General features: G+C 41.8%; 4 protein-coding genes across 6 annotated transcripts in view; 2 read left to right on the top strand and 2 right to left on the bottom strand.

The window, feature by feature from the left end:
* Window positions 1-283: 283 nt before the first annotated feature.
* On the bottom strand, window positions 284-7,660 carry LOC137791299 (ras-related protein Rap-1b-like). Of its 2 annotated transcripts, none has more exons than XM_068586112.1 (9): window positions 7,463-7,660; window positions 4,446-4,607; window positions 2,659-2,731; window positions 2,435-2,503; window positions 2,250-2,306; window positions 1,987-2,127; window positions 1,158-1,301; window positions 973-1,065; window positions 284-884 (listed from the first exon to the last, which is right to left on the bottom strand). In XM_068586112.1, exons 3-8 carry the CDS (start codon window positions 2,713-2,715, stop codon window positions 979-981), a joined length of 555 nt encoding a protein of 184 aa, XP_068442213.1. In that variant the 5' UTR covers window positions 2,716-2,731; window positions 4,446-4,607; window positions 7,463-7,660; the 3' UTR covers window positions 284-884; window positions 973-978. The 2 variants fall into 2 exon arrangements, with proteins under 2 accessions (XP_068442213.1, XP_068442214.1); XM_068586113.1 differs by having other exon boundaries at window positions 2,659-2,728.
* LOC137791298 (tetraspanin-8-like) lies at window positions 7,321-11,869 on the top strand. The gene is made up of 9 exons (XM_068586111.1): window positions 7,321-7,631; window positions 8,854-8,925; window positions 9,014-9,130; window positions 9,439-9,513; window positions 9,631-9,726; window positions 10,489-10,602; window positions 10,697-10,726; window positions 10,815-10,898; window positions 11,093-11,869. The coding sequence occupies exons 1-9, from the start codon at window positions 7,572-7,574 to the stop codon at window positions 11,231-11,233; spliced, it is 789 nt and encodes a 262-aa protein (XP_068442212.1). The 5' UTR covers window positions 7,321-7,571; the 3' UTR covers window positions 11,234-11,869.
* A 2,931-nt stretch (window positions 11,870-14,800) lies between these two features.
* On the bottom strand, window positions 14,801-19,146 carry rab21 (RAB21, member RAS oncogene family). Of its 2 annotated transcripts, none has more exons than XM_068587069.1 (7): window positions 18,533-19,146; window positions 16,747-16,806; window positions 16,528-16,635; window positions 16,245-16,308; window positions 15,651-15,705; window positions 15,466-15,554; window positions 14,801-15,279 (listed from the first exon to the last, which is right to left on the bottom strand). In XM_068587069.1, exons 1-7 carry the CDS (start codon window positions 18,668-18,670, stop codon window positions 15,140-15,142), a joined length of 654 nt encoding a protein of 217 aa, XP_068443170.1. In that variant the 5' UTR covers window positions 18,671-19,146; the 3' UTR covers window positions 14,801-15,139. The 2 variants fall into 2 exon arrangements, with proteins under 2 accessions (XP_068443170.1, XP_068443171.1); XM_068587070.1 differs by lacking the exon at window positions 18,533-19,146 and adding an exon at window positions 17,302-17,356.
* Window positions 19,147-21,195: 2,049 nt separating this feature from the next.
* The window catches only part of LOC137791442 (leucine-rich repeat-containing G-protein coupled receptor 5-like), a 15,320-nt gene continuing 14,526 nt past the window's right edge, over window positions 21,196-21,989 (top strand). Inside the window, 1 exon segment of the mRNA XM_068586400.1 lies at window positions 21,196-21,658. Within this exon segment, the coding sequence (XP_068442501.1) occupies window positions 21,441-21,658 (218 nt within the window). The 5' untranslated portion in view covers window positions 21,196-21,440.

Genomic DNA, 21,989 nt, shown 5'->3' with positions numbered 1-21,989 from the left:
ACACACAGACACACACACGCCTGCAGCCTACTGGACCAGTGTGAGTCTGCTGTCTGAAGGCAACATGTCCGCCCTGAGCAGCAGATCTAGGCTCAGCTCACCGCGCTGCTACGCTAACGAGTTAGCCTGCTGCTACGCTCATTTATTACCAAAGTAGTTTTGCTAGCATCCCTTTACAACATACCTAATATAGATGATATCAACTGTTTTAGTAGCTAACTCACAGCTAGCTAACAAGCTAACTCACCACTCATTTGTTTCTTTGTAATTAGTTAGCATTCAGTCCTCTTGGGGATGTGTTTATAATGCTTACAATCGCACAAACGGAACAATTTGTTCACAGTATTGACACATAAGTGCTAGCTGCTATGCTAACAATGTAGCGCAAAGTTTTGTTCACATCCTCAAATCTTACTGAATAGTTAGCGCAGCGCGGCGAGCTAACCACATGACCCCGCCCTCCAAAGAATGTAAAACATGAAATTACTTTGATATCTTTTTTTCACACAGAATCATAATAACCATAATAATAATAATAATAATAATCACTGAATGGATCCACAGGGTCAACCAGAGCCGCTGGAAAACAAGTAAAAGGAACATTTAAAAGTGAAAGCAAGAGGCCACGCCCCCAGCGCAAAGGGCCTTGGCAGAGAGCATGATGGGAAAACCCCTCAGGCCTCACAGAGGAATCATAATCTTTGTCGTCGTCGTTGCCGGCTGCAGTCGCTCTGTGTTTGGTTTCATTGTTTCCAAGGCAACAGTCTCTGGTCAGGTGACTGATGATGACGACGTCTTGTTAAAAGGGGGCGTGGCCAGCTGGAAGATGTCCTGTGATTGGTTGGTTGGTTGGTTGGTTGTCGGTCGGTCAGGTGAGCAGGAGACTGGAGAGAGAAGATCAGTGAAGTGTTCTCACTGTGTTTGTTTGTGTTTACTCATTCATGAACAACAACAACAACAACAACAACTAACCTGTTATTAGAGAAGTTGACAGTTGGACTTTTTGCGAGCTTTCCCTTGAACCGGACTCTTCCTGTTGATCTGTCGCACGAGGTCATAGAAGATCTGCACAAACACACACACACACCTTTAAACTCATATTCAAGAAGAAGCAGAAGAAGCAAAAGAAGAAGAAGAAGAAGAAGAAGAAGAGTCACCTCATTGACGTTGATCTTGCTCTTGGCCGACGTCTCCAGGAAGGCGCAGGAGTTCCACTGGCGAGCGAGGCCGACGCCCGACTCCTTGGCCACCACACGCTCTACCTCCAGGTCGCACTTGTTGCCCACAAGGATCATGGGAACCTGAACGCCATCGAGCATGAGGAGCGGACAGAATGAAAGCAACCTTTACTTTCATGAATAACTGTTTTACCTCCATCATGAGGTCTGACAGGCTGCAGTACCGAGAGCCGGCCAGCAGGCGTCACCACTCACTCCTCAACCCTCTGACCCAACACGTTGACTTCACTTCATTCATAAAGTTATGAAGTTATTCATCAGGACAAAGCTCTCTTGGTGCATCTTACAAATGTCAATGTTCTAATGTGATGAATCTCATTGTTGCTCAGATAAGAGGAGCAGCACGTGGATCTTTATTTCATTTAGCTGTTCCTTTAACATTGTAAAGTTATTCAAAGCTGAGTCCAGCAGGAGGCGACAGCACGAGCTTCATTTTATTAGTTAAAGAGTCTGAACGATCACCTCGACCCTCCAGAAGGTTAAGACATGTAGTTCATGTTGAAGCTATCTTTAATAAACACCATTACCCAGAAGACCCTGTAAAGTTACTAGATATGATAATACCCACAATGCAACGCTTTATTTTTTCACTGAGCTCACAAAGTCATTGTTGTTTAAATGAGTTAAAATTACAAATGTGTTGTTTCCTGATTGAGAGATTGTTTTGATTACAGGAAGTGACATCATGACCTGGCTCTGAGGTGTTTCCTCGTGTGTGTGTGTGTGTGTGTGTGTGTGTGTGCCGTACATCCTCGGTGTCCTTCACTCTGAGGATCTGCTCCCGGAGGTCCTGGAGGTCGTTGAAGGTCGACTGAGCCGTGATGGAGTAGACGAGAGCGAAGCCCTGACCGTTCTTCATGTACAGGTCTCTCATCGCCGTGAACTGCTCCTGCAGGCAGACGGGTGGGAGAGAGACAGGTGAGAAGGAGAGACTATCTGACAGCTGGTCAGACAGACAGGTGGGAGAGAGAGACAGGGGCTCAGAGTGACAGACAGACAGACGGCTCTTACTGTCCCTGCTGTGTCCAGGATCTCCAGCATGCACTGCTGTCCATCAACCTCCACTTGCTGCAAAGAGACAAAGACTCATGAAATACCTCTGTGTATCTATCTATCTATCTATCTATCTATCTATCTATCTATCTATCTATCTACAGATAGATAGAGATAGATATATAAAATCAGGTCTGTCTTACCTTCCGGTAGGAATCCTCTATCGTAGGGTCGTATTTCTCCACAAAGATACCCTGAACAAACTGAACAGTCTGGAGAGAGAGAGAGAGAGAGAGAGAGAGAGAGAGAGAGAGAGAGAGAGAGAGAGAGAGAGAGAGAGAGAGAGGTTAATGTTGCTCTGTTCTCTTCGGTCATCAGGAGGCGTGGCCAGGTGATTGACAGCTTGGGTTCAGATGATGGAACTTACCAGAGCAGACTTCCCAACTCCTCCTGATCCTAAAACCACCAACTTATATTCACGCATCCTGACCGTCTGTCTGCTGGAGAGAGAGAAAGAGAGAGAGAGAGAGAGAGGTTATTAAAATGTAAACCATTCAATAAAGAACATAAATCTGTAATTACAAAGAGTTTAATGATTAAAACACTCCAGAGAGGGAGGGAGAGAGAGAGACACACACACAGGAAGGTCACAACTACCCAGCATGCATCTGGGTGTGTGTGTTTATTGAAAACAGAGCGAGGTCACGTGATCTCACACAGCTGGTGGTGATGTCACAGCTGTGGAATCCTTCCTGGTTACTGTCGCTACGCACCCTGTGTGTGTGTGTGTGTGTGTTTGTGCGCGCGCGTGTGTGAGTGTGATCGTCAAATGTGCGTGGTATTTCTTTAAGAAGAGAAGAATAAGTTTTGTTGTTCAGGTTTTATGTTGTATATTTATTGTTTATTTGTGTTGTTTATTTATTATTTATTTGTGGCGCCCCCTCATGGTAGCTTAAAAAAACATGCGATCAAAGTATTTCTCTGAGTGGGAGCAATGAAATATATCTTGGGAAGAAACGATATACATTTACTCAATAAATGTACTACATTCTTGAGGTACTTGTACCTTTACTCTTTACGTATATTTTGATACTAATACTTTTATATTTTACTTCTATTGGAGCAGTTTCAGATGTCCTGGTGCCAGTGAACGCATCGTGGAGGATCTCAGAGTCTGGAGGTCTGAAGGCTTCACTGACAAGTCCTGACGAGTTCTGGGACCCACAGGAAGAAGAGGAGAAAGTGGGTTTGACTCCTCCTACACCTGTATCCTTCATGTCTCCTACACCTGTCTCCTTAGTGTCTCCTACACCTCTCTCTTTAGTGTCTCCTACACCTCTCTCTTTAGTGTCTCCTACACCTCTCTCTTTAGTGTCTCCTACACCTCTCTCTTTAGTGTCTCCTACACCTCTCTCTTTAGTGTCTCCTCAGTGTCTTGGTGCATTAAATCCAACAGAAAGTAAGTGGTCACATGACTTATAAATTGTAATCAATTAAAGAAATGTGTTTAAGAAGAATCACGACACCATGACGAGAACCACCGCCTCGCTTTCTCCCACGGGCAGCGAATGCAGCGTGATGTTAATCTGCTGGAGTAAAGTTGGTGGAGGAGAAAGATGGACACACACACACACACACACACACACACACACACACACACACACACACACACAACAAGGTGGGGCCTGTCAATACCGTGTGTGTGTATCTGACAGAATAAAACCAAGCCTTGTCTATACACTACAGTCAGACAGTCAGACAGACAGATAGTCAGACAGTCAGACATGCAGACAGACAGACTCCTCAGTCTGCAATAAGTTACTTCCTCTCGTTCTCGTTTTTTTTCCTCCAGCGGGGCAGCGGGAGTTCCGCAGCTCCGAGGCCGCCTCAGAGCGCTCCCTGCTCGGCCTGACCTGGCGCCAGGCCCCGCTGCCCCGCCGGAGGAAACGAACGAACAGAGAAACTGGCACGGGCGGATCTTTAAGAGGCGCCATGTTGTGTCTGCGATACCGACAGTATTATCATGGACCTGTCTGTCTGCCTGTCTGTCTGTCTGACTGTCTGTCTGTCCAACGGTCGCTTCCGCAAACCTCTGTCACGACCTGACCCGGTCCGTCCCGGGTTAAGCTCCGTGATGGAGGGAAGAAAGACCCGCCAAGGGAGGAATGGAGAGAGAAAAGAGAGAGAAAAGAGAGGAATGAAGCGGTTACTCACAGTCATGCAGCCGTCCGCTCCGCTGCTCTCGCTCTCTTTCTCTCTTTTTCGCTCTCTCTCTTTCTCTCTCTCTCTATGTCGCTCGACCACAGCCGCTCCCTCCTGCCGCCGCTGCGCGCTGACGTCAAGTTTGACGCTGTGAACGCCGTCGCTTCCGGTGAACTGTTTCACAATAAAAGGGGAAGGAAATAGAAAATAAAACACAATTCTCATGATGGCAAAATAATATTCATAAAAAAAAACGCCATACATATACCTTATAATAAAGGGGACATTAGTACAATTAAATAACACAGATTTCATCACAACATGTTGAAATTGGTGCAACTTGGAAACATCTGGAAGTATTTTATTTCAAAGTTGCACCAATTTCAATAGATGTAACGCTTTTATTTTGAAGGCAGTGCACACTTGCATCCGGTTTTGCTCTACCTATATCACTTTGTGCTCTCAGCTGCTTCCCGCTTCCTGCAGAGTAGAAGTACTACAAGTACTACTTTGTTTTTACTGTGACAAAAACTCAGAGTACATTTACAACGAATTATGAAATAAAATGTGTGTTTGGCTGTTGTACTTGTACAGTGTAAACTTTTTCATGTTGTGGTACTTTTTTCTACGTCTCAAAAGTACTTTTACTGTACGACATCTCAGAGGTCAAAGGTCAAAGAAAACCCAAATATTAAAACGACACAGTGTGTGTGTGTGTGTTTGTTTTTGTTTGTTTGTTTGTGTATACGTGTATGTGTCTGTTTGTGTGTTTGTGTTACAGAAGAGTCAGTGAGCAATTGAGCATGCCAGAGCGTGTTGACAGGAACACGCCTTGACAAAAACACACACACACACACACACACACACACACACACACACACACACACAGTGTGAATCCACACCCAAACAGGAAGTAGTCACCCAGAATAGCCGCATCTCTTCTCTGACACATTTCACTGTGTTTAAGTAAAAGTACTACAAGTGAAAGTACTGCAATCAAAGCCTCAGTGAAGTAAAAGTATTATCAGCCGCATGTACTCAAAGTACTTGAAGTGAAAGTATTGATCAGTAAAGTCTTGTTCCACCTTCTGTGTCACTTGTTTATTCTACTAAATAAAAGATTGAGATCAGTTGTTATTTTTCACTAAGGTGGAAAAAACAAGAGGTATTTTCAAATAAATGCCTTACAGTAAGTGTTTCAGAATAAAGGCACTTCAGGTATCTGTGATGATAATAAACAAAGAGGATTTGTAAAATGATAAGAAATTGGTAAAGTGAACTAAAAAGATTTTTTTTTTCAAAATAAACCTGAGAATAATATAATAATACAATTAAATTGATATCTATATAAATAAATATTATAAATACATATACATAAATATTCTACTAATTAAAGCATTAAGCTGCAGATGAAGAGCACATCATCATCGTCATCAGTTGTTGCTTGGAGACCAAGACGACGAACGAGTTCCTGCTGGGACAGCCAATCAGAGCAGAGCTCAGCCACTGGACAGGAAGTGGTTGGTTTTACAGTTTTTTTCGTTTGCTAAACGACAGTGGACACAACTGGAGTCACATGTGCAAAACTCTAACTACAGTCTGCACAGCAGCAGTCACCTGAGCTAAACAGTTCACATCACCTGCAAAACTCATTCCAAGCAACACAACTCTTAACACATGGCTCAACACACACAGTGCTGCCAAACACTGTGCACAACCCTCACTGAGATGACACACACTGTCACTCACAACACACTGAGAGGAAAAACACTAGCACCAAACACCAACACAGAAAATACAACCTTTTCATCTTTACAGTTTGAACAATTTCAGTGACTTCATACAAAGTCATATTTTCTTCTTTCTGAGCTCTACACACACACACACACACACACACACATATATATATATATATATATATATATATATATATATATATATATATATATATATATATATATATATATATATATATATATATATATATATATATATATATATATATATATATACACACACATATATGTGTGTGTGTGTGTTCACTAACAAGTCTAAAACAAGACACCTGCTCAGCCTTCCAGCTGAAGTTGCAGTCAGCAGTGTTTAAAGGCACGAGGCTGACATCTATTCTGTTTTGAATGTGTGTTCACAGTTTTGACAGCAGTGTGTTAGCATTTGAACAAAGTGCTGTAAATCCACAGTGTTGTGCAGGTTGTGGTTAAAGTCATGGGATAAGTGTGTAGAGTTTTGAAAACTGTGTTCAAGCAATGAAAAAAGAGCTAGAGTTAGTTCACATGAGCTGCTGCTGAGCAGACTGGAGTCAGAGTTTTGCACACGTGACTCCAGTTGTGCCTGCTGTCGTTTAGCGATCCAAAAAAACTGTAATTCAGTGCTGCGCTCTCGCGCCCTCTGCTGCCTCGCATAAATACTTCTATTGGTCACTGGTATGTTACATCTTTCTGTTTGAGGTAGTTCAAGTACCTTTACTCAGGTACTAATAATACAAATAATGTTACACGCCTTTTCCGTATTTCCGTATTTTGGATAAAACAAACGAACAAAACGTACACGGACCATGAGGTTCCTCTGTATAAACATAAGTATGCAGATATATGTATGCATGTATATACGTATATGTATGTGTATACGTATGTAGACCTAGAGATCTCTTGGTCTCGGGGCCTCGTTCTTCAGCTGTTTGTGTTTTCAGGAATACACAGAAAGTAAAAGTCATTTCCGGGATTCTTGTTCGGGATTCTCGTCACTCCTCCCGCCTCTAAAAGGGAATTTTCCATTCGCCTTCCCGGAATAAAGCCTCTCCACTCTCTCCCGCTCTCTCCTTCCCTTGCTACCTCACTCCCCCCCCTCTCCCTCTCTCCCTCTGTCTTTCTCTCATCTCTCTCTCTATTTGTCTCTCTTTCTCCCCTCCTCCTTCTCTTCCTAACCAACAAGGATCGGAAGTCTTCATCTACAGGGCAGCGCCTCATCATTACCAGTAAGCCCCGCCCCCTCCCCGTCTCTCCTGTTACCTAAAACCATCGCACCCTGCGTGACTCCCTCGCTGCTCTTCCCTGTGAACGGAGCTCTCCTTTCGACGCCATCTCCGTGTTCCAGTCGTGTTTTCGTGTTTAATTAAACATGGCTCAGGTCAACACGTGCCTCAAACTCATCTTCACCATCTTCAATGTCTTCTTCGCGGTGAGTTGACGTTTAAACATGGCCACCCGGCTGCGAGCCGCCGTTTAATGCCGGACGTACCCGGATGTAGCGAGGAATTTAAACTGCGCAACGATTGAACTAATCGATTTTTTAAAATTTATTTAAATGAAGTAGTTTTTATTGTTCACTTTCAACATTTAATCTACCCTCAGTAACTTAAAAAAATATATCCACAAAATAAACTCCATTTAAAAAAAAAAAAGAAACGCAAAAGTCAATGTAATTTTTGAGGGATTTTGTAAGAAACCTAATTTATTCCTCTTCAACCCGACAGTTTATTGATTTAAACCCTTTATTCGCTATTTTTTCTTCCATATAAACTTTTCGGGCATGACTCATGAAAGTGATCCATTAATATTGTGTAAATAAAGTTAAATTAGTCGCAGTTGAACAGGCGCAGTTTATTTCGTGAAGATTTAACTGAGAAAAGTGAAACGAGAGAATTTAAAGTTAAAAAAAAGTTTCTTCAGAATTAAAAACAAATGTTTTCTAGTTCAGATAAATATATGTTTAAATGACATTGTGTTAAAAAAGTATTACAATATAATTTGGTTTAATAAAATCTGGGAAGAAAAGCAGTGTAAGGTGATGTAAAAGCCTGTTTTGTCCTTAAAGACTGTTTTATTTAACTCACTATGACGTAAGAGCAAATTAAAAAAGAAGCACATTGTAAAGTTTAAAATGGTGGAACCTTAAAATATGAGTTTATTTTTATAGAAAAGATTGAAGGCTTTTAGTTTGAATGTTTGTTGCTTTGGTTTCTGTTTCATGTGTTTTTCTCTGCTGGTTTCTGGTCGCTCTAAAGGGAAAAAACTACAATTATGTTTAATAGTTTTCAGCTGCTTTTACTTTTCACAATAAAAGCTTCTGCGGTGCAGTCTCAGGGTTCTGTTACCGGTTCCACCGGTTCTCCTGCACAGTCTCAACGCTGAGTCTCAGCCGTCTGACTCACGATGACCTCGTGTTTAAATATATTCTCAATCTTAAATGTCTGTTTTGTCCCAAAAGACATTTAGTGTAATAAAATAATAAATCTCCATATTTTAGAGCCTGAAAACTGAATTACTGTTGATTTATAACCCTTTATTTAATTTAGTTTCCTCACTGTGAGACTCATAAAGGATTATCTTCAATAAAAGCATCCAGTAATATCATGTTTATGGAGCTTGTATTTAACGTTGTTGTTGTTGTTGTGCTTCAGATCGTCGGCGGCGTCATCATCGCGCTCGCTCTGCTGTCGCAGGTCGTCACCAACGTTGATGGAGGCAAAGGCGTAAGAACAAACTGCCTGTGATGATGATGATGGTGATGATGGTGCTGGTGGTGGTAATGAAACATGTGACCCGCCTCTCTCTCCGCAGATGGAGGGCCGCGCCGTCGGCCTCATCATCCTCTACACCGTGGGCGCCATCACCATGGTGATCGCCATCCTGGGGGCCGTCGGCGCCCACCGGGAGAACCGGGCGTGTCTCATCGTGGTGAGTACCGAGCAGCCGACGCGAGTCCCACCAAACCGCCACTGTCTGTGACATGAACTCGCTTGATGATGAAATTTCGAGAGAAAATTTCCAGAGTGGCGTTGCGGGGAAAAAGGGGGCGGGGCTTGAAATAGCGTCTGGACTTTCTGTTGTTGTGCAACGCGCTGCGTGACGCTTCAGCGTCTTTGGGGTCGACCGCTGTGGGAAAACTCTGTCGCAATGTATTCATCTTCCTTATTGTTTAAAAGAAACTAAGAGTTTTGGGGCGTAGTTGTGATGTCATTTCCTGTCTCTCTCTTCCTCTTCAGTTCCTGGTGTGTATGGTCATCGGAAGTCTGATCATGCTGCGAGCCGGAATCCCCGCCGTCCTCGCCCGCCCCCAGGTAACGACCCGACGACCCCGAACCCAATCCCCCCCCCCCCCGCCCCAAACGCCCCCGACCCCAGACGACCCCGCCCCCTCCCTCTCATAACCATTTCTGCGTGCCGGTGTCTCTCAGGTGGAGCGCGTGCTGGAGCAGAAGTTCCATGAGCTGCTTCCTCTGGACACGGCTTCACAGGACGTGAGGAACATGGCCGACAGCCTGCAGAGACAGGTGACACCACACACACACACACACACACACACACACACACACACACACACACACACACACACACACACACACACACACACACACACACACACACACACACACACACACACACACACACACACACACACACTCCAGGATGTGTTGTTGTTGGTAACTGGAACCAGTCTGATTGCGTCGTTGGCGTCGTCCCAGAAGGCGCCAGCTGTTTCCCTTCAGCCGAGCAGCAGCAGCCTGAAGGAATAAAAGCGTGGCGGTCATAATCTGTAACTTTAATCTCTTGAAGTGGAACAAGAGACGCGATGTCTTAATGTTGGAGGCTTCCGGGCAGCAGCCGAGGCCTCGGAGCCGTCTGATTGGCCGACGGCTGCGTTATCTTCCAGAGACACAAATCTCTCTTATCAGAAGTTTTACTTCACTGTCGTGCAAAACAGAGTCCTTCACTTCCTGTTTCAAAGAACAATAACTCTTTAACCAACAGAGAGGTGGAGTTTATCTCGCTGTGAATCTTTCTGTCTCCAAACCAACAGAACTGAAACACACTTCCTGTGTGAAACCTTTTGAAGCCGTTGAGGTGAACGACGTTAAAGTCAAGAACGTAGAACTCATGTTCTGCTGGAAGCCACCAGACTCCACTCGCCTCAAACAAATAAAAACTCTGAATTAAAGGTTGTGAAATCGTCAGTGTTGACTCGTTCGGTTTAAAGGAAACAGGAAGTCTCTTTAAGGTCAGACCTGAAGTTGCTTCTTCTTCTGTGGTTCCAGCTGCACTGCTGCGGTCTGTTCAGCTACAAGGACTGGGAGGACAACATCCCCGACACGTGTCTGTGCAACCAGGCGGAGGAGACGGAGGGAACGTGTCAATCCGTCAGCTACCAGGTGAGAAACAAACAAACAAACAAATGCTTCACCCACTGTTTGTTCATTTAAAGGCAGCTTACTGACAAGTTTCTTCTTCTGTGGTTTCCTTCAGCGCTTCATGCGGAAGTCCGTCTACGTCAAGGTGAGTGCGGCCGCAGCGTGAACCCGCTCATGTTTAGCAAAGTAAACGAGTAAACAAAGTCACCTGATCACGTGACCTCTCCCTGCAGACCTGCTTCCCCATCATCCTCCACTACATCCTGCTGCTGTCCAACGTCATGATCGGCGTGGCCTTCACGCTGGCCGGCCTGGCGGTGAGAACACCTTGTGTTTGTGTCTGAGTTCAGAGCACCAGGGGCACGAGGCCGACTGTGAAGTCAGCAGCCAAACTTTAACCGTACCTTTCCTTCCAGTGGAGGCTGGGGATGAGATGCCTGGTTTAATGTATGAAAACTCTTGTACCGGTGCATTAATATATGTATTAATATTCATATCACCTCTCCTCCAGCTGCTCGGCATGGCGCTCTCCTCCGCCATCATCCACCAGATGCGTAACCACACCCGGCCCACCGTCCTGATGACGGTGCCGGCCATCTTCACCACGCCGCCTCCCAAATACCAGGAGCTGCACAACGCGCCCGAGTACTAGACGGGGGGGTCACTTCCTGTCCGGGCGGGTCACTTCCTGTTGGGGTTGGTCGGGATGTCGTGTCTCAAAGTGCCTGGCGGAGCTGTGACGCCGCTGGCTTCATCTTCTCCATCTTGAATTAGACGAGCCTGCATCTGATTGGCCGGTGCATCGTGGAGAGGCGGGGCTTATTGATTTAAATCATTCTGTTTTTTTGTTGTTTTTGTTTCTGAGCTGCACAATATTTAGTTTCCCAACATCAAAGTTTTTAAAATCAAACTTTTTTTTTTGTTGAGGTTTTTTGATGCAAACTTAATTTTTTAATGACCTCGTTAATAATCTTCGGGTTGTGTAAACATGTAATCCTAAAATAAACTGGCTTGTTTGTGCATTTTGAAGCTTAATCGTTCCAACCGCTCCATCTGTCACTTTAGTGTGTGTGTGTGTGTGTGTGTGTGTGTGTGTGTGTCCTGAAGGTTAGTTTACACATGTTGTTATAAAACTATGGAAAAATGAGTTGAGGCTTTTATTTTGAAAACTGAGTGACACGTTGACGCTTCAGAGGTGAAATTAAAATGTGCGGTTCTTTTTTTATAATTCTGTTTGATAAAGAAAGTCTTTTTATAAAATAAATAAACAGAAAAAATGGAGAATTTATTTTTCTTTTCTTTTCTGCCTGAAATAATAAAAAAATCTGACGACTTCAAATAAAAGACCAGAAAACTAACAGTGAAGTACTTTTACACTGTAGTACTTGTAGTAAATACAATAGATATACTGTAGTACTCTTAGTGAATGGTAAATAATGTATTGCTGTAAATATCAAAGTGAAATACTTCAGAAAATACTGCAGTAAACCTATCAACCTCTTTGAACGCAGCAGCGCGCTCTGGTGGCCAAACGGCGTCATGACGTCATGTTCTAAAACACACACGAAGTAAATACGCGATGACGTCATTCCTCCTCTGATTTGAAGGTATTTAATCTGTAGAAACAGTGAAGAGACGTCACATCGTTAGAATCGTTCAGATTTCTATACAAAAACATTTTGACACCAGAAGCTAAAAAATTACATTTCAAAATGTCTTTTTCTTCCTTTAAAGAAACATTTCTGTTGTTTTTCCAGAACAGGAAGCGGTTTTAATTCTTCTTCTTCATCGTCTTGATGTGCAGCCATCGTTTCCCCCAGAGGCAGATACAAGTAGAAGTACACAGAGTACACAGAAGATACTTTGTTTCATGTACAGAGTTCTGAGTGAATATAATTTATTAAATAATCTGCTGCTCAGGAGTTTATTCACCTTTTGAAAATAAAACAAATTTAACATGCTGATAGAGGAAGAGGAGGAAGATGATGAAGATGATTAGCTGATCTTTGAGCGGCACAACACTGAGGAAGCGATTATTATATTTTAAGATGATTATTTTTACACAAGAATTGTAATGTTTTCATTTTGTAATGTTATTTGTTTTAAGTTTTAAGTATTTTAAGTTTTGAGGGGAAAAAATAACAAATTTATCAACTTAATAAAACTATTAAATGTTGTTGCAAGTCCAAATTAAAATATTAAAAATAATATTTCAGCTGACAAAGTGGAAAACCGACGGTTTCAATATATATATATATATATATATATATATATATATATATATATATATATATATATATATATATATATAATTTAGAGATGAAAATATAAAGTAAAGTTAATCAGCATTTAGTTTCGTGATCAACAGAAAAGGCAAACATATGAATTATTAATAATCAACATTTAATGTCAAGAGTTTGTTTTGTAAACTTTACTAAAAGGAAATAACTTTATTACAATAAATATTATATACATATATAAATATGTTAGAACGGTTTAGATTTGATGTTTATTTGTTATTTTTATTTTCTAAATTATTATTTTTTTTAACTCAAAGAATCATTTTAAATTAATTTATTAGTTGATGTAAGAAAAATTAATCCTTATAATAATCAATGGTTTCAGGCAAAACAGTTCAATACAGATGAAGGTTTAATATTTATATATTGTGTAAACGGAGACATTTAAGATGGTAAATTATTAATTTATTATTTTAATTTTATTACAAAATGAGTTTACAAAAAGATCTGCTTCAATGTTTTCTTGTTGGTTTTATGTTTTATTTTATTCATTTGGTTCATTATAAATCACCTCATATTTAATGTTCTGGGTTCATAATTAATCTTCATTAAATCTGAAGTTCTGGTTGTCAACGTGAAGATTAAAGATTAAAGAATTAAGATTAAAGACGACGTCGGACTTTTTGCAGTCGATTTTATTTCAACATTCTGAAGTAAAAGAAACCAAAACACGTTGAACTGAGTTCTCGTGAGGGAACACCTGATGAGTCACATGGTCCTCTGATATTTAATAGAAGTTATTGATTTTATTATTGATCTCCACTTCGTCTGAAACGAGGATGAAAAGTTCATCTGAAGCTGAAACGAGTCTGAAGCTCGTTCCAGCTTCAAAGGGACAGAAGTGTATTTGTATACTTCTCCATAGTCAGTGTAGTACTACAGTATATGTGTGTATGAATTATATTTATTCATATCATTGAGAGTATTTTCCTCTCTTTATCTTTCCTGTCCGGTAACTGAAGCCGTCGTCTTTGCTCTCGTCAAACACACCAGACTCCATTCACAAAAACAGTAATTTAAGCTCCCGGCAAACAGGAGCTGCTCCACCGGCTGCTCCACCGGCTGCTCCACCGGCTGCTCCACCGGCTGCTCCACCGGCTGCTCCTCCTGTTGGTGCGTTTGTGTCGTTGTGAGACTTCAGTGTTTTAAAAAGTTACTTCTGAGTCACCAAAGTCCCAAAATAACACCAAATACCTGCAGGAGGAGGAGCCAGCAGACCAGCTGCTGCTGTGAGCCGAGAGCTTAAATCAGCGTTTTTGTCAATGGAGTCTGGTTCGTTAGAGAAGACGCCAGCTGTGAAGAGGTGACCATGTTCTAAATGAAGAGCTATGAAGGTAAATTTGTGTCTTTTTTACCCGAAAGTAAATTATCTCCAAATATTTGCTCTAAAAAAAAAATGCTCCAAAAAAATAATTTGCTCTCAAAAAAAAAAGAAAGAAAATCTCTCAAAAAAGTGCTTTAAAAAAAATGCTCTAAAAAAAAAAAAGCTCTAAAATGTATTATTATTATTTTTTCTAAGCAAATTATTTTATTTTTTTTAAGAGCGATTTTTCTTTTTTAGAACAAATTTTTGTTTTGAGAGCAAAGATTTGGAGATAATTTACTTACAAACTAGAAATTTACTCTGGTAAAAAAGACACAAATCTACCTCCATAAAGAGCACGCCGGCTGTGAAGAAGTCTCAACGTGGCTACTGTCCCTTTAAGAAGAACTTTAACGCCGCTGAGCGTCATGAGGACCCGTCCTTCATGTTCTGACCAGCGGGCGGCGCTGTTCCACCACAAAGCGTCACAGGAGAACACAGGAAACATGTTTATATGAAGAGATAAATATGATGATTAAAGGTTTATGCAGTGTGTGTTTGTATGTTTTATCCCACTAAAAAAAAAGACAAAAATAATAATAAATCTCTGCCGCCATTTTGTGTCCATAAAGTTACTCCAGCTCTTTTATTCACGACGTTTTAAAAACACACAAACGGATTCAGAGTTTCTCTGGAGGAGACTTTGAATCTCTTCTGCGAGACATTGGAGAGATTTTAAATCCTGGAACATTTAAATCGCTCAAATTTGATCATGAGATGCTTTTATTTTGAAGGGAACAGTGATTAAACCATTTTAAATATTATTTCCCAGCAAAAAACTGTTGGGATTATTATAATGTTTTAGGATTTTAAAGCAACAAAGACTCAAATGTGTGTGTGAATATCATGTCTGCAAGCGTGCGTGTGCGTGTGTGTGTGTGTGTGTGTGTGTGTGTTAGCCAGAAGAGCAGCATCCTCCAGCGGCCGTGGCTTGTGGTTCGTCGTCAACAATCTGTACGCCCCGCCTACTCGATGCTGATTGGCTGGCTCCGTTGCCCTTCAACCGCTCCTCGGCCTGAGCCGTCTCCATCATCCCTGAAGCAGAGAGACAGTCAATACTTTAATTATATATATACATACACACTAAATGATAATCTAAAACCTTTTAATTGTTGAGCTTAAAATTTGAGTAACTTGAGCTTCAAAACAAAAGTTTCTTAAAACCCAAAAGAACAAAAGATGAAGAACAAGAGATGAAGAACAAGAGATGAAGGTTCTCACGTTTACAGAGATCCAGGAAAAGCTCCTCGATGCCTTTATTCAACTTGGCTGATGAATGATAATGTTTAGCTCCGACTGACTCAGCATAACTAGAGAGAGAGAGAGAGAGAGAGAGAGAGAGAGATACTTAGCATGCTCAGAAACAACATCATCATCATCATCATCATCATCCTCCTCCTCCTCACCTCTCTGCTTCTTCCACTGAAACATGTCGGTCTTTATCCAGATCGATTTTATTACCTGCAGAGAAATAAAAACATGTTTCAGTGAACAAAATAAAAATAAACAATCTCGTTCTTTTCTGCAATAAAAAAGATTCACGAGAAAAGAAGATGAATGAAAACGATCATGTGATCATGACGTCAACAACATCATCCTGCTAAACGACTGAGAGACAAACAAACAACATGGACACACGTCTGTGACCAAATATGGACTTCCTGTTGCCAGAGTAAACAACAACAACATAATGACTCACCTACTACACATAAACACATCATAAACAACATAATAACTCACATAAACACATCATAAACAACACAATAACTCACCTACTATACATAAACACATCATAAACAACACAATAACTCACCTACTATACATAAACACATCATAAACAACACAATAACTCACATAAACACATCATAAACAACATAATAACTCACCTACTATACATAAACACATCATAAACAACATAATAACTCACATAAACACATCATAAACAACATAATAACTCACCTACTATACATAAACACATCATAAACAACACAATAACTCACCTACTATACATAAACAGATGTCGTTCCCCAACATTTTCCTGAGCTCTTTGACCCAGTTCTTCACCTGCACACAGGAACACACACGATGACATCATTATGCGTTTAATGAGTATTATAAGTATTACATATTTTAGATGTTTAATATGTATTATTAAGCAATAAGGTATGTATCGTCCATAATGTACTGCAACCCTTGAACTATATGTTTTATACTTCTACAGTGAAACTCAAGGAGTACTCTGAGAGGTACTGAGAGTACGAGCTGCTTGTAGTACTACTACACCTTCAGGAAGGAGTCTTCGTCGGTGATGTCGTACACCAGCACCGCCCCGTTGGAGTCGCGGTAGTAGATCGGCCCCAAAGCGTGGAAACGCTCCTGACCCGCCGTGTCCTGGAACACAGAGTACACACAGAGTACACACAGAGTACACACAGAGTACACACAGAGTAGTACGTTACTACGTACTTCATTTCAGCGACAATAAAAACATGAGAATCTCACCCAGATGGCCAAGTTCACCCTCTTTCCTGTGATGTTGAGCTTCTTCGTGAGGAAGGACGCCTGCAGAGGAGGAAGAGGAAGAGGAGGAAGAGGAGAAAGATTGAATAATCAGAGTTTAATATTGAAGCAGAAAACACGTTTTATTATCGACTCACTGAGCTGCCGAAGTCACATGACCTCATCACATGACCTTTGACCTCTGGTTTCTTATGAGTGGATTAAACCTGAAGGATTAACATACTGACTTTAATCTGTCTGGAGGAAAGAACTGAGGGTTCTACAGGGGTGTTTGTGTGTGTGTGTATATGTGTATATACACACACACACACACACACACACACACACGCACACACACACACAACTTCAATAATAATCTGATATGATTTCCATCAGAATAAATTGGGACAATAAATTGAATTTACTCGTTAAAAATGGTGAAGTTAAAGTCAACAACAGGAAGTACAGCAGCAACATAACGTGTGTGTGTGTGTGTGTGTGTGTGTGTGTGTGTGTGTGTGTGTGTGTGTGTGTGTGTGTGAGAGTGTGTCAGCTGACCTGTGTGTTGTTGAACATGAGCTTGTTGTAGCAGATGATTTATTGATTATCGGCTTCATCTGTGACAGAATCAGTGATTTGATTATTGATGCTACGACACGGCGTGTTGCTGTTGCTGTTGTTGTTGTTGTTGTTGTTGTTTAAATAACCTCACGTTCTTGCAGTCCTGACATGTTAACTTCCTGATGTAAAACACTTAAAGAAAGTTTATTAATGTTGTTACCAGAAGCTGAATTCTATGATAAATCGATCTGTAAAACAAAAATAAATCGAGTCCATCAGGATTCGGTCTCAGATACGTTGACCTTCATGAACTCTTCCCACATTGCAGACTTATCCCAAGGGAATTACCCACAATTCATTGCAATGTGACGTTGAACACACAGTTACCAATAGAAAAATGGAGACGTGAAAAAAGCTAGTAGCTAGCTAGCTTGTTATATAATAATATTTTAATATCATTATAGTATTATAATGTTATAATAAGATAACATTGTAATAACTTAACAGACTAAAGCTGAAAAGAAAATCATTACAGCTATAGTCTCTTATGGTATTTTAACTTTATATTAACATAATTATATAATATGATAATAACATTATAATATCATCACTGGAGAATTGGTGGTTAACAAGCAGAATTTAGGTCGAGAACAATATTTATTATTGATGAACATTGATTATTAACAGTCTGTGGGAGAGTTTCTGCTTTAATGTCTTCGTACAACGAAGGAAGTACTCAGAGCCGCTACTGCAGTACAACTACTACGACCAGACTGAAAATACTCACTACAAAGAGAAGTACTGCAATCAAAAGGTTTATTATTATATCTCATGTTGGATTAATATAAAGTACTATATGTACCTCTGAGTAGTAGTACAATAAGAAGTACTATATTTACCTCTAAAATGAGGTTGAAAAAAATACTCGAGTACAGCACAAGTACCTCGAACACACAGTTACCGCAGTACTTTAGCTCGTGTCCTACATTCCCCAGTCTGATAAAACACAGGTGTGTTCCAGGTAAACACCGAGGGGATAACCCCGCTCCCCCGGGACGGCCCGTGCTGCACAACACGCGCAACACAACACAAACACCGCCCCTCCACACCCCACCCACCCTGCTTTGATTTCACCCACAACAAGCTGTAGAACCACTAACCAACCAGTTAACCAGCCGACTGGTTGAGCCGCTAACCAGCTAACTAGCCCGCTTCCGGTGCGCCTCACCTGCAGAGTTGTGATGTGCTTGTCGTTGAACTTGTTCTCGCAGTAGCGCAGCACCAGGGACGTCTTCCCCACGCAGCCTTCCCCCAGCAACACCACCTTGAACGAGTACGTTCTGCCGCCCGCCCCTGCGGCCGCCATGACACTTTATAACGTTCCTGTTATTGATGTTTGTTGATCAAAACGAGCGCGCTGTCGAGAGCTTGAAGTCCGTGCGCAGCTCACATCAGCTTCCGGCTTTTAAACAAAATGAGTATAAAGAAATCAGGAGCGAAACGCCATCGAGAGCGGAAGCGGGTCAGCCTTTAATCAGTACCCGCCCACAGGTGTGAGAGGAGCGGGTCCAAACGGAGAGATACTTCCTCTTTCTACCCGAGCGGACGTCTTCTTTCCCCCAAAATAATGGCGTCTCTTTCGGATACGAGGTAGCCGGCTAGCTATAGCAAAGATCACCTATTAGCGCGAAGATGGTTCACTAAGGAGCAGAAGTCCTACCCCGTTTTATCTTTCTCGGCTCGTGGCGGATGCTGTCCTCGGTATATTAGCTAAAGTAAAGAATCACAATAACACCAATGTGTTTATCCCAAAGCTCATTTATATTTGAAGCCGAAACACGACGTCCAGTCTCGTGTTTATTGGTTCGTCACGACTCGCAGCAGAGTGAGCGCTCCTGCGTTTCTTCCGCCTCTCTGTGGCGTCACATGATGACAGGGTCACGATCCTCAGAGCTGCTGGGGTTTCTGATGTCGGCGAACATCAAACAAACACACAGGAAATAATTATATTTCATCATTTATTTTAATGAAGAAACATTAAAATAAATGCGGGACAGTTTGTGTGAAATCAAGAAGACGTTCTGGGATTTTCCTGTAAAGTTAAATGGAGTTTTGTTTCAATGTGTTTCCTTTTTTTTTTTTTTACATTTGAATGCAACTTATTTTCTTTTTCTTTTTATTACAATTTAAAGGTGACAGCTTGTGTAGTTAAGAGATTAATAGAGTTTCATGTTCGGACTAATTAAATTCAGACACACGGAGCTCAGTGTCTTTATTCCCCAGGTCTGTTATTCCCAAACAATTTCCCAGAAGCTTCCATTTTACTTTTATTTCTATTTGTAACATAATACTTGTCATATTGTAGAACTACTTTTAAGTGAAATATCTTGATAATTTTGACATCTGGAGCTTCTTTAAGCAGCCCGAGTTGCTTCATTGACTTTAAAATCACAACACAAACATGTAAACAAACGTCTCAGGGGCTGCAGGACAGACACCGGCCACGAGGGGGCGGAGTCTGCCCGAGAATGGAGCCGCAGGGAAACACAAAGAAGAATCAGTGCCTCTGGGAATGAAGTCTAACCAGCACTGATTAATCAATTAGTCAATTGATAGATACATTATCGGCAAATAATTTGATAGTTATCTTGATGGATTTATTGTTTCAGTTTTTTTATTCAAACTGAAAGAAACCCAAAATTTAATGACGAGACTTCCTGATTTTTCTTTTTTTTGGGGGGTGTTTGACAAAAAACGTTTCCTAGATCAATGTATTAATTAAAAAAAAACATTCCCTGAAGATTATTCCATGATCAAAACAATTTGTAGTTGCCTCCCTAATGCTAATGCTAAGCTAAGCTAAGCTAACAGGCTCCAGAATGGCGTAAATCTGAACGTGTATTAAAACATATAACAATTTGTTTAAATAAAGTGAGACGGGCTCTTCTGGCTGTCGAGAGATTGCTTCATACTGTCAACAGTTGCATCAGCGCTTTAGTGTGGTCTCTGTGTGTGTGTGTGTGTGTGTGTGTGTGTGTGTGTGTGTGTGTGTGTGTGTGTGTGTGTGTGTGTGTGTGTGTGTGTGTGTGTGTGTGTGTGTGTGTGTGTATGTGTGATAAGCATCTTCATATCTGTCTTATAGTGTCAATCATTAACCAGAGCTCACCGTCTGTGTTCATGAATGAAACAACACTGTGTGTCTAAAGCTGCCGTTCCAGCCGTAGCTACGATGTTGCGCTACGATGTTGGGATACGATTTTACGCTACGATGCTACAATGCTACAATGCTACGATGTTGCGCTACGATGTTGCGCTACGATGCTGCGCTAGGATGCTAAACATTTTTTGCAGTGTGGAATAAATACTTTTTACTGCAGTAAAGAATCTGAATACTTCTTTCATCACTGCTAAAAGTAATTGAATAAATTGTCATTTACAATATCAACAAGTTGAGTTTATTGTCAAAAAGGTTGATTTTCTTTATTTTTGCTGACATATTTGAGTATTTATTTTGTGTCTATCTATTCATTAAATGTATATACGTTAAATAAATAAAAAATAATCCAATATGTATTTTCATGAACTCACTGGTTATTTTTACTGCTATTTTGCTTCAAACACGCAAGCACACACACACACACACACACACACACACACACACACACACACACACACACACACACACACACACACACACAGACACACACAGACAGACAGTGAGACCATATAAAAGTAAACGGGGCTGACACACTGTTGTAGTATGAGTGGAGGGACTCTCTCCTACACTCTCTCTCTCTCTCTCTCTCTCTCTCTCTCTCTCTCTCTCTCTCTCTCTCTCTCTCTCTCTCTCTCTCTCTCTCTCTCTCTCTCTCTCTCTCTCTCTCACACACACACACACTCCTGCTCCGTCCAGCACGCGTGCAGCCTGGAAAGCGACCAACTTGCAGACTTCAACTCAAACTACTTGGACTTCATGAAATTCACTGCTTTCTTTTTTTAATCCAGATTAAAGTCAATCTGAACTGCTTCTAGTAAAAACAACGTGATCCGGATCCAAAACTGCAACTTTGTGTTTTTACATAGTTTTTCAGTGTGTTGTCTTTTTTTTGTGTCGCTGGGTTTGAAACTTTCGCCTCATGCCGGGGTTCGTGGCTCTGCTGGCCGCGTTCGCGCTCCTCTCGGCCGGCTTGAGGAGCTCCGCGGCGGCCGGGGACCGAGCAGCGGGGCGCGCGGGCTGCCCTGGCCGCTGCCGGTGCGAGGTGGACGGCGTGGACGGGCTGCTGCACCGCGTGGACTGCTCGGACCTGGGGCTCCGCGAGGTGCCGCGCAACCTGAGCGTCTTCACGTCCTACCTGTGAGTGTGCACGTGGACACGGCCGTCAGTGTGAGCGTGAGCGCTTGTGTGTGAGAGTGCGTGCGTGTGTGAGTGAGCGTGCGTTCCTGCGCGTGCGTCGCATGTGTACGCAGTCGTGAGAACCGCAGCACCTGTTTGAGCTGCTGGTTAGGTCTCGCGCGCTCGGCTGCAGCGCGCGTGCACGTCATGTTCTGTCGTTCACATGGAAGCAAAGAAGATAGAGAACCGATTACAGGGTTCTCCACCAGGGATGGAGGTTCTTCAGGCTCATCTGCATGTTCTTAAAGACGTTCCACTGGTTCTTAAAGAAGTTCCACTGGTTCTTACAGAC

Source organism: Clinocottus analis, unplaced genomic scaffold (genome assembly GCF_023055335.1).
Source record: "Clinocottus analis isolate CAN_PGR_092001 unplaced genomic scaffold, fCliAna1.0.p SCAF_20, whole genome shotgun sequence".
NCBI classification, from domain to species: Eukaryota; Metazoa; Chordata; class Actinopteri; order Perciformes; family Cottidae; genus Clinocottus; species Clinocottus analis.
Note: the sequence above shows the minus strand (reverse complement) of the source record. Positions and strands in the feature narration are given on the sequence as shown.